Source organism: Ipomoea triloba, chromosome 7, assembly GCF_003576645.1.
Source record: "Ipomoea triloba cultivar NCNSP0323 chromosome 7, ASM357664v1".
Classification (NCBI taxonomy): domain Eukaryota; kingdom Viridiplantae; phylum Streptophyta; class Magnoliopsida; order Solanales; family Convolvulaceae; genus Ipomoea; species Ipomoea triloba.
In genome coordinates this window covers 12,475,361-12,492,804 of record NC_044922.1, presented here as the reverse complement: position 1 = coordinate 12,492,804, position 17,444 = coordinate 12,475,361, and the positions used below count along the sequence as shown (strand labels likewise).

Here is a 17,444-nt window from a genome sequence, read left to right as displayed (position 1 = left end):
GAACAAACGTACTAAGATTGCTAGCTGTGGAGGAGTCATAAGAAATCACAATGGTGATTGGATTGAGGGGTTCCAAAAGAAACTGGGGGAATGCAGTGTGGATATGGCCGAGACCTGGGCTCTACTTTACGGCCTCAAAATGGCATGGAGACTGGGATATGACAACATAATTATACAAAGTGACTCGGCTAGTCTGACCCGGTGGATCAACAATCCTGATTCCAATGTTATCGAAGGAGGACCCTTGTCCAACATGATCCTTGAGTGCAGAAGCTGGATGAGAAGGAACTGGACTGTAAGATGCTACCATGTACTAAGAGAACAAAACCAAGCTGCAGACTGGTTAGCCAAAAACTGCGGTGATGGTTGGGATATTTTTGTGTTTTCTACATGCCCGTCTGGAGAGTTTGCTGAGTGCATCCGTTGCGATAAAGTGGGGCTGCCGAGGTTTCGAGGCGACTAACTTTTGTCTTTTTTCTGGGGCTGTGCCCTTCCTGTACATCCAAAAAAAAAAAGAAAAAAAGCTAGCTTCACCAGATTCCGGAAAAACAACCAGCAAGCCAATTTCCAAAATCTTCATTAGCATCAGGTAAAGAGCAACTGACTTGACCTTGCCAAATTAAATGCATGCACACATTAAAAGTGCTTTAGAGATTCACACATTAATGGTTTTAATTGCTTTAATTTGTCATTAGTATTAAGTTTATATATATTGGGCCAATTTGTAATCCAGAAACATTAGATTTGAAAATCCTTTTGTATGTATTTTCTGTTCAAACTCTAAAACAAATGCCCATTATCACAATGCCTTCCAAAATGTACTACAAATTTGGGGTTGACTAGTTGATATAATGATGCGAGAGCCATATTGGACCTTGTAAAATAATTAGCCTATCAGTTAATTTTGGCTTAATTGATCACTATTAGCTATGACTTGGTTAAAAAATTAATATAAGTGTTTGATTAATCAACTTTTTGTAATTTCAAAATGCTGCTCAAAACAATTTTTTCAATTAACTTTTTGAGAAAAAAATTATACCAAACAACTAATATTATCAACTAGTTATACCTTCTAACCTAATCAACTAACAGTCATTTACCAAATAGGATCATTATCAGTGTTCGGGTATTAAACTTGTTGAGCATATAATATTCAACAGACATTTGCTAAAGTATTATCTGTTTTTGAGTCTTTACCATGGCCAGAAAAAACATTGGAAAAAAAATATATTAAACAAAAATCATGCGCCGCCATAGCTTTTCCAGCCATTTGAAAAGTAGTAAAAAAAAATTAAGATTTAAAAAATAAACTTCTTCAACCTCCATCTATGGTAGTTGAAAAGTGATCAGTATTTTACTATTTTCGATCACCTTCATTTGGTAGTTAGAAATGGTCGAAAATATTGAAAACCTAACACACAATCCAAGTATTTAAATTTACCAATAATACAACATACAAAAAATATAAAATTAAGATAAATTAAATCCATTTAGATAAAAGTAATACAAGATGGGCAGATTATGAAAATAAACTAAATATTCTAATTCATTCAGACTCAGTAATATACTTTAATTTCCCTTTGGCTTTGGCTAACATACACGTACGGAAGCTTTAAGTTTATCTTCAATCTATTCTTTCGCTTATCTCCAATCCGATCCATCTTCTGAATAATTTATTCAGAAAAATATACTTTTTCTTCTATAGCATGCACAATCATCCTTCTCAAATTTTCAAAAGGTGAATAACCAGTAATCTCAAACTTTCGCCATAATTGTGTTCCCCATGCATAAATTAAAATTGTAGGAGGCATACTCCCAAGAACACAATTTCTCCAATACTATTGGTTGTAAAGCTCATGAATTCAGCTTGGCTAATAATTTTTGCCTCTTCCAATGTAAGAGGAACCTCATGTTTGTCCCACTCCAGTCCCAAAGTACAAACAAATATTCGGGTCCTTTCTTTTACATCAACATAAATATAAGCTAGTCGACCATTTAATTCGATACGTCATGGGCGAAACACGTGAGTGTTGGAATATATAGGGAAAAGATATCACCCTAATTAAATTCTCCGTCTCAATATCAAATACAATTATTTCTTGTTCATTCATGCAATTTATCTTAAAATGTATCAAATAGATAATACCATCAATTTGAACACTAGCTAGCATAGGGCTTGCGAGGGAGGAAGGAGTTTTCTGTAGTCACCGCCCTCCATGATTCATCCACCCCAAGAGTTAAAACCCTCAACATACCCTGGTGATATTGGTGAGTAATATTACCGTATAATTCTGACTTCAAAACCTTGTACCTTTTCGACACTGGAATTCATTTTTGTCCACCGGTCCCTACACCCTGGCTCTGGCTCCACAAATGTTTGGGGAAGAGAAATATGTTGTCTTGTACTAAGGTCCAAGATAGTAATCTCTCCACTTCTGCTGAACAGACAAAGCTTAGCTTGCCATCTGCAAAGCTTGAACCACCCAGTCGTAGTCGTTTAAAACGCTGCAATTCATCTGCTGAGCATTGGAGACTGCTGGGTTGGAGCCTTCCATGGCTCTCTTCAGTAGTGTATCCCACAGTGTTCAGATTTGTGGATGAGACCCAGAAGAGGATTCTAAACGCGAAGTGCGGCTGAGGGATGAAAGAATAGAAGAATTTAGAGGTGCACCTGAAAGAGACTGCAGATTTGGGAGGGAGAGTGGTGAGAATTTTGAGAATTATCTCTTGGGGAAGAGAAGCTATGGAAGTAGCGTCGTCCATCTTCTTCAATTTTTTTGAAGCGTAGTCCATCTTCTTTAATCTGCAAATTCGATCGAAAATATATGCTAATTTAGGGTTTTGTAGAGCTAAGGATTTGCGTTGCGGAAAACACCCACATGCAGTACGTACGTACCTCGACGGTGCTGAAATGTCGGCAAAGGCGGAGACGAGGCGATGGACTTAATTGAATCTCCAACCCTAACCCTAGCCAGCACGGTAGTGCATAGATAGATATCAACCCTCAATCTTATGAGGTTTATATATACTGAGACTCTGTATTTTAGCGGCACACACTATAATTTATTTTCCATCTCTCTAGGAATATTATCATTTATTATTCCTACTAGTTTTACGTACGCGCATTGCACGAATATGTTAAAATAAATATTTATATAGGAAAAGTTTATACATGGGTAATTGAATGTCGAATTTTTTTTATCTAAATATCTAACTCAAAGTAGATGAATCCAAGATAATATAGAAAATTCATTATAATTATTACTAAAATAAATGTTTGCAACCTTGTAAAATCGATAGTCGTCTAAATATTTGGTCTAAAAATGATAGTCTAAATCGATAGTCATGCAATGAGATTATGATATAGGAGCTATGGACTTTCCTTTAGGTGTTCTGCTTGGGGTTCATTTGGTTCAACCATTATTGTTGAATGAGTTATTGTGGATAAAGAAATCCCTAGTTTAAGAAAAAAGATTAAATAAATTAATAAAAATTTGAAATTTTAAAATATTATATATTCCAAAAATATTAAAAGGTATGTAGTCTCTCGCTTCAATTTGCTGGGTAATGGGTTATTTGAGTACTTTCATTGTCAACAAATCCCCCAAGTAGTTAATATGATTGGTTTCAAACTATTCTTTTTTATATTTTTCATGGTATTAAAGAAATACACATGTATCATTTTTTGGTGTAACTACTAATTTATTTAATTCAATAAGAGTAAAATAGAGCGATTCTGCTTCAATTTGTTGGGTTATTTGAGTATTCTCTTTGTCAACATAACCAATCCCCAAGTAGTTAATATAATTAGCTTCAAATTATTTTAATTTTTTTTTTCATAGTATTAATAAAATACTAGGTAAATAAATATATAACATTATTTTGTACTATAACTTTGATATTTTTTTTTTGAAAACTATAACTTTGATATTTAATTACAAGATATTGTAAAAATAAGATAATGGACAATGTAATGAATATCAATTGATAAATTTGAATGTAAAGAATCTTTGCATGAGAGAAAATAAAGACAATATAACTAATGAAATTATTTCTCTTATTTAATTTAATTTTTGATAATGAATAATTTTTTCAAATAAAGGTATTGTAGACATAGAATTCTAAATTAAAGAAATACATATGTATCATTTTTTGTTGTACCTACTAATTTATTTAATTTAATAAGAGTAAATAGAGTGGGAAACTTAATTATGTCAAATTTGATTGAGATTAGGTTCGAACCTAAGACCTTTCCTATAGAAATTAATGGGTAAGTTAGAAGTTAACGGAATATTAACGGAGAAGAGAATATTTAACGGAAACTTAACGGATAATCATAAAAGTAAGGTTAAATTAGATAATCTCTATTAATAATATAATTCATCTGAATCATCTATTTGATTAAATAATTTGACCGCCATTTTTTCTACCCATTTTAGGCCTAACTCTCTTTGGCTTGAAATTAGTATAGTAGATTTTGTTTATCCTTAAATATACATCATTTCATTATGTACTTTGAATTATTATCATGGATTGATCAATAATAAGTTTATTCCGAAAACTATTGTTCTTATCATCTGGAGACTATCCATAATTGTGTGGATTTGACATCATTTGGACAAAAATGTGTTGATTTAAAATTCTAAACAAAAATGTGTAAAGTACTAATGTCATTACCTCTGTTCAAAACTCTATTTGAAAAGAAGGCAATTAGACTATTTTTTTTAAATCGAAAATTCCACAAACCATTGCCTTCTTTTCACTTTCTTTAAAAAAAAAAAAGTTAAGAAGAAGGCAATAGGCCAATAGTATTGCCTTATTTACTACCCCGTACTACACACGTATATAATAATAATAATAATAATAATAATAATAATAATAATAGCACTAACAATAACAATATTATAACTAATAACTTCATTCATATCATTAATAATAATAATAATAATATTACATGCCATGCATAATGCTCCAGGTGATCTCCTAATTCATACTACATGGATCAAACAACAACAACAACAATAATAATCATGGTTGAAAAAATTGCTAGGCGTTCGGGGAGCGCCTAGCGCCTAGGACGTCGAGGTGGGGATTAATCGGCGCCTAGGCGCCCGCATATTTTTTATTTTATTTTTTATTTTTAAAAATTTGTTTAAGTATTTTTAATTTTTTAAAGAATAATAATTATAAATTATATAATACTTTAATAGTTAGTACTAAAATATTAAATATTAACCTAAAAAATATCTAGAGTTTGTACAATTTAGGGTTATTTCGCTCAAAGCAATGTTGTTTTAAGTGAAATAACCCATTTAAAAAAATAATAGTTAATGAATCGACTAGACGGCCTAGTCGGTGCCTAGGAGGCCTAGGCGGTCAGCACCTAAGCGCCCTAGGCAGTACTTAGGTGGTCTGGGTGGTCGCCTAGCCGGCCAACCGCCTAGGCCACCATTTAAGGTGATACGTTAGGCGGTCGACCGGCGCCTAGAGTCTAGGCGGAGATTAACCGACGCCTAAGCGGGATTTTTGCAACCCTTTGAAAATGTATCAGTCAGCATTAAATGAAATATGGATAAGAACAAATAAATGTACTGTAATAGTATTACTATTACTCTTTGAAAATGTGATCTTATAAATAGAAGGCCAAACAAGCTATTTTTATTTCAACCAGCATTATCTGCCCACTGCCGGTCTACTTGAATGGTAGGGCTGATATATTTTTAGTGGATTAAATTATGGGAGAAATATATGTTTAATTTCTACTATACCTTACATACTCCAATGTTCATGTTCTTTATTGGCATATCCCTATATATAATCCTGCTTATGTTTAAGACTTGCACTTTAATCACTATGGACAAGCAAGTTCACTCATTTTTGGATTATGTTTTTAATTTTGATTCATTTGTTATTTAATTTGAATTAAGGTTATAGATTATGGCACAGGGTAGAGATAGAATCAGTCAACTTCCGGCGGACATACTTGACCACACATATTGGGATTGTTGCCAATTAAAAATGCTGCTAGTATAGGTGTTTTATCTTCCATTTGGAGAGGTGACTGGTCCAATCTTACACAACTGAACTTTTGATATCTACTATTTTGTACAATAATTCACCCCTTATTTTAGTTGTTTTGATATTTATTTTCTTTATCCCAGTGAAATTGAGAATTGTTTGTGTGTTATATTGTTACAAGGGTTGAATTATCCAAAAGGAGCAGGAAATGAAGAATTTTGGAGCAGTTTGGACAAGTTTTGGAAGAAAAATGAAATTACCAAAAGAAAGAATAGGAAACAAGAATAAGAATAGGAAAAGAATTGGAAGTTGTCTCATGGGCCCAAGGCCCATCTATCTCCTATATATTTTACATATTCTCTACAATTTAAGAAGTTTCCTTACAGAGCTCCAGTCCTAGCTAGTTTTAGTTTATTTTTCCCCTTCTGATCTCTTTATATTTCCCTAGCATAATTTAGATTAGTTATATATTAGATTATTTAATTTCAAGCTTGGAATCTCGGATTGAAGTTGGATTTGTTCTTCATCAGTAAAGTTCTCTTATTCCTTTATTTACTTTCTTTTCAGATTTCTTGCTATGTTTATGGTTTTATATTATTGCTTTGTTTTATTTACTTTTATGATGCATGAGTAGTTAGCTTTTGGGTTTGGATTAGGGTCCTATTGCTATTCTTGATGCTAGATTTGTGATTATTGCATAAAGGGAAATAATTGTTTACCTAGGGTTTATGTTTGAGTTGGATTATATTTTCCTCTTATTGATAATTGATGCGTAGCTTTTATGAATTTGTTTTAGAGAGGATTTCATCACAACGAAAGTTGGGTGAAAGACTCAGCATAACCAATTTCAACCCAAATTTTCCTACTATGAGAATAGGGGTAATTTGGGGCCTTATAATGCTTTTGTGTTTAAGGTTATGATTGATGCATCACGAAAGTGGGGCAATCTTAGCCTAATTCTTGTTATTGATTACGAAAGTAGCTAACTTGAATTCTTGAGTGCATTACCAATAAATCCCTTAGTTAATTGTTTTTCCCTAATTTTGAGTTTGTTAGAGCATCAAGATTGCAATACTCCTAATCTGTCCCCACTCTTTTATCATATAATTTATCCCTTATTTTATTTGCATTCTTTTTATTTCCCATATTTAATTATAATTTGCTTGGATTCTAGTGAATTCCAATACTTGAGTGCCTAGAATTTAATAAGTCACACAATACATGCCATAGCCCCAATCCTCAGCGATACGACATTTTACACCCATATTTACACTCACATCTATACTCATCACATTTTGGCGCCGTTGCCGGGTATTGGTTTATTTGATTGTATTGTGTGATTGTTTTATTTCTAGCATTAAAGTTAGTGAATTCTTAGGAGATCAAGTTTTTATTTTATTTTATTTAATCACCAAAAAAACCAAAAAATAAATAAAATAAAAAATTTTGCTAATGTGCCTGCAAGTCTATATCTTTTGATTTGATTGTAAGGGATTCTCATGATGGATCATGGAAGATACTATGATTGTCAATCTTATGAGGGCAACCAATATGATGGATATGGAAATCCTTGTACAATTCAATCCCCACCTCCTAACCATGCATTACTATGATGTTCAATCCCAAACTTTCCATCCACCACAATATATATTTTTTCCTCTGCTTTTCTGTTTCACTTTTTTTTTTTCTTTTTTGCTTCCCCTTTCCTCCTATGTGGCACCTTAATATTTGTGCAAAAAACAAAACAATTGAGGAGGGCCTAATAGGTACATATGTTACTCGAGCCAATAAGCATAGATTACGTGTGGAGATCAATATTTGCCACACCCATTTTTCAAAGAAAAATACTATTTTGAATTCTCAAATTCTACTCTATATTTTTATTCTCCCGTATAAAAGTTTAATGTTAGCACTTTATTTGAAACGAATAAAATGAAAATAACACATCATATCTTACTAAATCAGAATAAAAGTGAACCAGTAGAAAATGAGATTTCATACCGTAGAAATCTTTTTCAAGTTCTTTCACCTCTTGAGAAATTGTATCTCCTTCACTCTTGACACAAATTTAGAAGAAGGCAAATACTCCCTCCGATCCGCTCAAACACAAATAGGCTCTTCGTTTCCCAGCTAATGACCAACAGTTTCTTCATAGTCACCCTACAGACAAAGACTTGATCTTCCTTCATCTTTGTCCCCAGACGAAAACCAGTACACTTTATCCTCCGACGCTGCTCGCCGTCTCTCTCCTCTTTTGGCGTTTGGATTCCAGGTTTTTCTCTCAAACCTAATTTGCTTTGCTGCTACTGTGTGTACGTATGTATGTGGATTAAGTTTTGATTTTAAAATTTCGGGATAAAAAATTTAGGTTTACAAAGTTTGAATGCTAGAAATTTGTTTGTTTTGAATTCCTACTCTGCATAGTCCGTGTATGATGGTTGGCATATTCCTATAAACTTGTCTGTGTTTAAGACCTGCAATTTAATTATTATGGCCAAGTGAGCCCATTTTGGACTATGTTTTAAGTTTTGATTCATTTGTTAGTTAATTTGCATAGGTTTAGGTTATTGGATTATGGCACCAGTGAGAGATAGAATCAGTCAACTTCCTGCGGATATACTTGACCACATCTTGGGATTCTTGCCAATTCAAGATGCTGCTAAAACCGCTGTGTTATCTTCCATTTGGAGAGATGTTTGGCTTCGTCTTACCCAACTCAATTTTGATCATGGGTTCTTTCATTATATTAATAATAAACATTGCCATGCTAGCAAGTATGTCAAGAAATCAGCTGCAAGTTTATACGTGATCAACAAAGTTCTCCTGCTGCACAAAGGAACAATTCAGAAATTTGTTCTCTGTTTTTATAATGTTGGGATACTTGCAATTAGGTCTCGGTCTTATGACTTTGACCAGTGGTTACTTTTAGTCACACATAAAGGTGTTGAAGAGATCTACATTCGTTTTGGAGAAGAAGCATAAATAGTTAATTGGGGTAATCTTCATATTTATTGATAAATAGTTCATTTGTTCATTTTCATATTGTTTTCTTTTGGATAAAATATGAAAATTGTTTTCTTTTGCTCCAAAGCATAAATTGTTTTCTTTTGCTCCAACCTTTTGGAGAAGAAGCATAAATTGTTTTCTTTTGCTCCAAAGCTGCGTAGTTTAACAATCGAATCTTTCTCATCTAACGGGTTGGGCAAATTTCTCCCGGTTAACTTGGACTTGAGATCTATTTCTACTCTTGTTTTGGGTGGTTGTGTCCAGGTATTTAGCCATAACTTTTCTTTATCTGACTATTGTTTATTTATAAATTCTTTTAAAGGAATTAATTCTACTTTCTTTCAATTTGATTTTTAAGGGATTTGTTAAAGAATCCACCAGGATGGGATTTCGACTGAATGTGGAATACCTTAAGCTTTCACGTTTTGAAAAATTCAATCCCCAAACTAACAGATCATCTTCTGTGCTTGCTCATTTGCTGCAATTATGCCCTAAGTTATGCGAACTGGATATCAATTTAATTGGGGTAATCTTCATATTTATTGATAAATAGTTCATTTGTTCATTTTCATATTGTTTTCTTTTGGATAAAATTTTGAGTTCATATAGTTCATTTCGGATAAAATTGTGTAAATGTTGATTTGATTGAGTTTTCTTTTCTCTGTATTTGATGCTTGTCTATAGCTCAATTCAGTGACTACTGAATGCATGGACCCCTTGTTGGAACTTAATGATGTGGCTCTAACAAATAAGATGCTCCATGCTTTGAAGTTTATCTCATTTAAAGGGTCACATTCTGAAATGCTTTTCATTAAGAAACTACTTGCTAGTTTTTCAACACTTGAAAAGGTTGTCATTGTTCGTGAGAAATATCACTGCAAAAAGGACTCTACTGAAATTATGCAGGAGCTTTTGGATCTTCCCGTTGCCTCCACAAAAATGAAAATTATTATTGTCTAGTGAGTATATTTCCATTGAAAAAACAAGTTTCTATGAAAATCTCTGCATTCCATTCAGTTGTTGTGTGTGTGCCCAATCTTGTGGCAACTTGAGATATGCTTATCGATAATATTCATTTTCACAGCTACCTTATTCAGTGAAGTTTTGATTGTTTGTATTGTTTTTTATTCCCTAATGCAATTTTGTCCCAAATTATTTTTGGAAGGTTGATGGAATGAAGCCTAATGGTGACAACATTGCATTGATGTTTTGGAAGTAACGGCTTAGCTAGTTTGGCTCATGCACAAAGTTCTTCGCAGTGAGGGTCGAGGAAAGAAATATTTTTTTGTCAAGGCATTTCTTGTTTGCTTTCCTATGCTCTCTTTATGCTCTCTTTTTAACACTCAAGAAGGTTGTCGTTGTTCATGCATACCCATAATTTGCAAGAGGTTTTCAATTTTCCTCGTGTCTTAGAAAAGCAAAAATGATTTTCTTTTAAAAGTCTTGTTGTATTTTTACTATTGGACTCAAATCCTTTTGTTTCCTTCTATGAATGATATGCTCTATAACTTTTGCAATGTGCCATGGTTAGCTTGTATATAACTTTTGGAGCTTACTATTTTTATTTTTTTTTTGGTTTTTAATTCATCACACCACTCTAGTTGTTTATTTCAAAGTTTATTAATATATTAGGCCTAATTATGCTTTACACCACCTTATTGTTGGTGTAATTTTTACATTCAAACTCATTCATGAGTGGTGAATGGAAGTGAGTATCCTTGAGATGAATGTAATTCTAGTTGACTTTTTGAAATACAGACGCTAAGATTGATTGTCACAAAGCTGTGACATCTTGCAAAAAATGTTACTATCAAGTTTAGTGCGAGAAAATGAGTTTTTCAAATTCATCTTAGGGCCCAAGATTTTTGAGATATCTGCACATAAATTTTTATGAAAAATATTATCCCTCTCTCAAGCACAAATTTAGAAGAAGGCAAATTCTCTCTTTGCTAGGATGCAAATTTAGATGGCAAATACAACCGTAGAAGATGGGAAATACAGCCGAAGACTTGATCTTCATCTTTGGCCAGAGATGAAGACCATTTTTTTATTTATATAAATTAATATTTTAAAATATTCTCCATATTTAAAACTTAGTAGTTAACATTTTTTTTATGTGGCACCAGGTAGTAAAAGGTTTTATTGAAAATTAGACGAATTACAAGATATTGGTTAATTTAAAAATTCAATTGTATTTTTTAAGGTCCAGCGGCACATAATACAATTGCATTACAGCATGCAATTTGGTGGACTATTTGAACATTATTTTTATATAATAAACAACTATTTATTATACTATACAGAGTATCATTTATCATGTCATTTATTAGCATTTTTATTAGATAGGATTAGATGATTAAAATTAAAGTTAAATTCATTTTTTGTCCTATATTTATAAGTGACAGTCTACTCTAATTCTTTTTTATCTGAACATTCATTTTTAGTCGTAGTATTATTGTGGCATAACCTTTTTGGTTTTGTATTGACAAAGCAATTTAACTATCGTTTAATGCAAGGACATTTCAATCTTTAATTATGGAATTTTTCAAAAAAAAAAAATAATAAACACAAAAAATATAGTGGGTTAACCTACTTTTATAAAACAAGATCAAAATATCTTTCTAGTTAATGACATTTCAACGATTTGATCCACGAATGACTAAAAATGATTATACCACAATAATACTAAAAAAGGACTAAAAGTTGACTGTGACCTATAAATTTAAGATAAAAAATGAAATTAACTCTTAAAATATAGGATAAAAATTGTAATAGGGAACCAAACGCGATCATATTAACAAAGGCATATATGGAGCTAAATATAATCAAATTAAAAATTAGAGCGTAAATATGGCAATAATACGACGTTAGTGAAATTAAAATTTGAATCTTCTGTTTCGGCGCTGCTCAAACGGTTCTCCTCCGCCGCCGCTCCTCTTTCGGCGTTTGGATTCAGGTTTTTCTCAAACCCAACTTATTTTTCTGTTGTGTGTTTGTATGTATGTATGTATACATTCTTCTGGATTTTAAAGCAATGTGGATTAAGTTCTGGTTTCAAAATTTTGGGATCAAAAGTTTAGGTTTGCAAAATTTGAATGCTAGAAATTTGTGTGTTTTGAATTCGTTGTTTCTTATTTCTACTCTGCATAGTCCATGTATGATGTTTGGCATATTTCTACAAACCTGTCTCTGATTTAATTACTATGGCCAAGTTAACCCATCTTTGGACTATGTTTTAAATTTTCATTCATTTGTTAGTTAATTTGCATAGGTTTAGGTTATTGGATTATGGCTCGGGGGAGATCGAGAGATAGAATCAGTCAACTTCCTGCGGATATACTTGACCACATCTTGGGATTCTTGCCAATTCAAGATGCTGCTAAAACCGCGGTGTTATCTTCCATTTGGAGAGATGTTTGGTTTAGTCTTACCCAACTCAATTTCGATCATGGGTTCTTTTGTTATATTTATAAGAAACATCGCCATGCAAACAAGTATGCCAAGAAATCGGCGGTGAGTTTATACGTGATCAACAAAATTCTGCTGCTGCACAAAGGAACAATTCGGAAATTTGTTCTGAGTTTTTATAAAGTTGGGGTACGTGCAATTATGTCTCGGTCTTATGACTTCGACCAATGGTTACTTTTAGTCACACATAAAGGTGTTGAAGAAATCTACATTCGTTTTGAGGAAAAAGCATTTCGGTTGCCAAGCTGCATATTTTCTTGCTTAACACTTAAGAGATTGCATCTTTATGGTGTCGTTATTGAACCAATGAATTTCCCTTGCATATTACCTAATGTTGCTTCACTTTGCTTTGAATGTGTTGACTTTGGTCCTATAAATTGTCTAGATTGTGCTATTGATGTTCCTGTACTCGAGAAGTTGTCCTTTATCCATTGTAGAAATATATTTCATTTTGACATTACTGCTCCAAAGCTATGTAGTTTAACAATTGAATTTTGCTCAACTACCGTGAGGGGCAAATTTCTCCCGGTTAATTTGGACTTGAGATCTATTTCTACTCTTGATTTGGGTGGTCATCTCCAGGTATTTAGGCATACTTTTTAAAATAATTTTTTTTTGACTATTGTTTATTTATAATTTTTTTTAAAGGGAATTTATTCCACTTTCTTTCTATTTGCTTTTCAAGGGACTTAAAGAATTCTCTAGGATGGGATTTCATCTTAATGTGGAATACCTTAAGCTTTCATGTGACCAAGAATTCTATACCAAAATTGACGGATCATCTTCTGTGTTTGTTCATTTGCTGCGATTATGCCCTAAGTTACACAAACTCGATATCAAATTGCCATGGGTAATCTTCATATTCATGGATAAATAATTCATTTGTTTACTGAAAGTCTAGTTGTTTCTGTATTGTTTTGTATTTTTGAATACAATTTTGTCGTGTAAATGTTGATCTGATTGAGTTTTCTTTTCTCTATATTTGATGTTTGTCTATAGTTCGAATCAATGGCTACTAAATGTATGGACGCCTTGTTGGAACTTCATGCTGTAGTTCAAACAAATAAGATGCTCAATGCTTTGAAGTTTCTCTCATTTGAAGGGTCACATTCTGAAATGCTTTTCATTAAGGAGTTACTTACCAATTTTTCAACCTTTGAAAAGGTTGTCATTGTTCGTGAGAAACATTACAGAAAAAAGGACACTGCTGGAATTATGCAGGAGCTTTTGGATCTTCCCTTTGCTTCCACAAAAACGAAAATTATTATTGTCTAGTGAGTATATTTGCATTGAACAAACAAGTTTCTATTTTGGAAATGGTTTTATGAAAATCTCTGCATTTATTCAGTTGTTGTATGTGTGCCTAATCTTGTGGCAACATGAGATAATATTGATTTTCACAGCTACCTTATTTAGTGAAGTTCTTATGGTTTGTATTGTTTTGCATTATTCCCTAATGCAATTTTGTCCCAAATTATTTTTGGAAGGTTGATGGAATGAAGTCTATTGGTGACGGCATTGTCCCGATGTTTTGGAAGAAACGGCTTAGTTTGAGGCACACACAAAATTCTCCACAGTGATGCTGGAGGAATGAAATGCTTTTTGTTAAGGGATTACTTGTTTGCTTTCCTGCGCTTTCTTTTCAATACTCGAGAAGGTTGCCATTATTCATAGCTAGAGTTTGCAAGAGGTTTTGAATTTTCCTCATGTCTTGAAAAAACAAAAATGAATTTTATCTTATTGTTTTTCTGGACTCAGATCATTTTGATTCCTTCTATATATGAATGATATGCTCTATAAGTTTTGCAATGTGCTTAGTTTTTGTAATTTTTTTTTTATTCTTTTGTAGAATATCCATCAAAAGTGGTTGATAGCAATTCTTTGGTCCTTTTGGACAACCATTGCTGTCTGCATTGATGATAATCGTCATTGTCCAAGATTTCAATCTATTTAATATTATTTGGAATGGCATGTCAGTACCAAATTAATGTCATTTTTTTTTTGTCAAAGTACCATGGCAACGTTAGAGCATCCTTAATAAACAAAGAGAAAAAGGAAAAAAGAAAAAAATAAAAATAAAAAGGACTGAGGCAGTCTGATGCATTACAGTATTTAAGAAGAAAAAAAAGGCCAGCGGGCGCGCGAGCCCCTTAAAAAATCAAGATTTTGCAGGATAAAAAATATCTCAAAAACTCATCTCACACTAATTAAAAACCCTTCTTTGATTATTTGGTCTACAAATACTCCATAAGAGCATTCTTATCGGTTGAATTTTTTTGTGATTTTTGTAAGTATGATTAAGAAAGAGAATATCAGAGGAAAGAGAAAAAAAAAAGAAAAAAAAAACTTCTGACATTTAAAAAAAAACGAAAAGTTGATATAAAAGTCAGAGTGGCCGCCAGTGGCCACTCTGACTCGCCCAACAGACACTTGTTCCACACGCACTCGCTTGCGGCGCGAAGTGCGCCTCACTTGCGCACTTTTGTTAGTTTTTTTTTAATACTCCTACAATTTGCAGGAGTAACATTTGCTCTAAAAATGGTCTTTCACATTAGTTCAAATTCAATAGATGATTTTTATTTACTGACATAGACCTCTAAATAACTTGTGTGGTCTAACAATCAAATGTTGCTTCTCTAATATGCCCGACAAATTTCTCCAATTAACTTGGACTTGAAATTTATTATGAATCTTGAATTGGAAGAGGTTCTCTCCAGGTATTTAGCTGGATATTTTTCATTGGATTATTATTTATTTATAACTTTTTTTTAGGAACTAATGCTTCTTTCTTTATTTTGATTTTGAAAGAATTTGATAAAGATTTCACTAAGTTGGGATTTCAACTAAATGTTGAATACCTTAAGCTGTCATGTTTCTCTTACAAAAGTGATCTTACAAGTTCTGCATTAGTTCATTTGTTGCGATTATGCCACAAGTTATGCAAACTCGAGATAAATTTGTCATAGGTAATCTTAATTTTGATGGATAAATTTTTCATTTATTCACCAATTTTTTTGTTGTTTCTATATTATTTTGTATTTGTTTGTAATCCTGATCTGGTTTTAATAGTTTTAATTGTATGATGTTTTTTTTTTTTTATAGCTTGAGGTGGTGACATTTGACTGTATCAAGACATGGTCGAAAATTTTGAAAAAACTTCATTCTACAACTCGAACAAATAAGATGCTTCGAGCTTTGAAGGCTACCTAATTTATCGGGTAAAAAGTTGAACTCCTTTTCATTGGGCTGTTACTTGGGAGCTTCTCAACACTCGAGAAGGTTGTCATTGTTCATAAGTATTACTACAACAAGAAGGAGGATAGAATTATGAAGGAGCTTTTGAAAGTATTTTTTGTTTTATGGTACCTCAACAGAAATTATTTATGTTTAATGGATATGTTTGAAAGTATTTTTTGTTTAATGGGTATTTTTCAAATTATTTTTGTCGTATGTTTGGAATTATTTTTGTTCAATAGGGGTGGGTATGTTTCCACTGAATGTACTAGTACATAGTGTTTTGTGTCTTGACATTTGAGTGATGCCAAATGAATGAAAGGTGTTTTGTGTATTATAAATAATTATTTGTGTTACCGTCTTAATCTCAAAATTTATTATTTGTGATATTACCACATTAAATATCCGATTTTTAGGGTGTGTTTGGTTCGCATATAAGAATTGAAATTGGAATGAGTATCAAATCAAATACTTGATAATAGCAATGAGTTTTAGTGAAAGTATTTTGCATGTTTGGTAATAGGGTAGAATGAGAATGATTATTAATAATTGGGAAAGAGGAGGAAGAAGGGGTGAAACCCTTATTTTATTAAGGAATGAGTTTTGCAATTAAGGGGTAATCAAAACTCATAATACTGTTCTAAAAACCTGTTAACCAATTCAAACAATAACAATAACTTTGATACTCATTCCTGATAGCTAAACCTGTCAACCAAACACACCCTTAATTTGATCATATTTCTTTGTGCTACTTTTGACATCTCGATCACTCTTAACTTAAAAGATACTTTGATAATATATAATAAAATCTTAACGAATGCCATTTGGTCATTTGTTAACAACCTCGCCATGGAGAACTTGTTTCGTGCAACTAGCAGCAAGACATGGTGTTATCCATCACTAGGGCTGTGCAGAAACCGAACAACCCAAAAAATCGACCGAACCGCGGTCCGATCAGACGTAGCCAAACCGGGCCAAACCCGAACAGTTGAATCCGAACCGTGGGAGCTAAACGACGTCGGTTCATCGGTGACGGGTAGGGGGGTCCAAAATCGCGTCCGACCCGTCTGATTACCCGATTTAAAATAGGGATACCTAAACCTAATAGTATACGACGTCGTTTGAGGTGTAGTATATATATGCGCGTTGCTGATTGAGATTCCTGGTCTCTCCTCATTTGCGCTGTCGCGATCTCTCAGATAGGGTTTTCTTCTTGTCTGTTCTCTGAGTTCTCTCTACTCTCTAGTTTCTTGATCTCTTCTGATTCTCCGATTCCGATTTCTTACTTCTGAGTGAGTGTGTGAGTGTGTGAGACTCTCAGTCTAGAGTCTGGACACTCCCTGAGTTCTGGACTCGATTATTTCCTGGCGGTGGCCGTTGCCCGTTGGTTGTGTTCGACTGTTCCAGTATGACATATGATTGATTGAGCAAAGAATAGAGCAAAAAGTGATAATAGGTGCATATGTTACTCGAGCCAATAAGCATATATTAGGTGTTGAGATCAATATTTGTCACACCCATTTTTCAAAGAAACTCAAATTCTACTCCATACTTTTATTCTCTCGTACAAAAGTTTGATACCCATGAAAATAACATATCTTATCAAGTCAGAGTAAAAGTGAAAGAGTAGAAAATGAGATTTCATATGCCAGAAATCTTTTTCAAATTCATTTCACATGCCTAGATTCTTGAGAAATTGTATCTCCTTCACTCTGCAC

The 17,444-nt window shown here is 33.0% G+C and overlaps 2 protein-coding genes and 1 long non-coding RNA gene across 8 annotated transcripts; 2 read left to right on the top strand and 1 right to left on the bottom strand.

Annotated features, from left to right (window-relative positions):
* Window positions 1–1,463: 1,463 nt before the first annotated feature.
* Window positions 1,464–2,991, bottom strand: LOC116026211. The gene is made up of 2 exons (XR_004099793.1): window positions 2,897–2,991; window positions 1,464–2,803 (listed from the first exon to the last, which is right to left on the bottom strand). It is a non-coding gene; the product is annotated as an uncharacterized LOC116026211 (long non-coding RNA).
* A 5,061-nt stretch (window positions 2,992–8,052) lies between these two features.
* Window positions 8,053–10,566, top strand: LOC116025854. 6 transcript variants are annotated; one of them, XR_004099734.1, is made up of 6 exons: window positions 8,053–8,290; window positions 8,576–9,013; window positions 9,178–9,288; window positions 9,383–9,550; window positions 9,709–9,983; window positions 10,190–10,566. XR_004099734.1 is itself a non-coding variant. In XM_031267222.1 (2 exons), exons 1-2 carry the CDS (start codon window positions 9,407–9,409, stop codon window positions 9,982–9,984), a joined length of 420 nt encoding a protein of 139 aa, XP_031123082.1. In that variant the 5' UTR covers window positions 9,031–9,406; the 3' UTR covers window positions 9,985–10,566. The 6 variants fall into 6 exon arrangements, 1 of the variants encoding a protein (XP_031123082.1); XR_004099735.1 differs by lacking the exon at window positions 9,709–9,983; XR_004099733.1 differs by having other exon boundaries at window positions 9,709–10,566.
* Window positions 10,567–11,917: 1,351 nt separating this feature from the next.
* On the top strand, window positions 11,918–14,099 carry LOC116024578 (F-box/LRR-repeat protein At3g59200-like). The gene is made up of 4 exons (XM_031265497.1): window positions 11,918–11,980; window positions 12,283–12,621; window positions 13,657–13,766; window positions 13,980–14,099. Coding segments are annotated over exons 2-4 (420 nt in total). The 5' UTR covers window positions 11,918–11,980; window positions 12,283–12,312; the 3' UTR covers window positions 13,981–14,099.
* Window positions 14,100–17,444: the final 3,345 nt, after the last annotated feature.

Bases quoted from the DNA above. Each gene is read 5' to 3' on its own strand.
- LOC116025854 (XM_031267222.1), top strand. From the start codon at position 9,407: ATGGGATTTCGACTGAATGTGGAATACCTTAAGCTTTCACGTTTTGAA. The intron at 9,551-9,708 runs GTAATCTTCATA...GCTTGTCTATAG, and splicing joins TGGATATCAATTTAATTGGG to CTCAATTCAGTGACTACTGA.
- LOC116024578 (XM_031265497.1), top strand. From the start codon at position 12,313: ATGGCTCGGGGGAGATCGAGAGATAGAATCAGTCAACTTCCTGCGGAT. The intron at 12,622-13,656 runs GTACGTGCAATT...ACCTTTGAAAAG, and splicing joins TGAGTTTTTATAAAGTTGGG to GTTGTCATTGTTCGTGAGAA.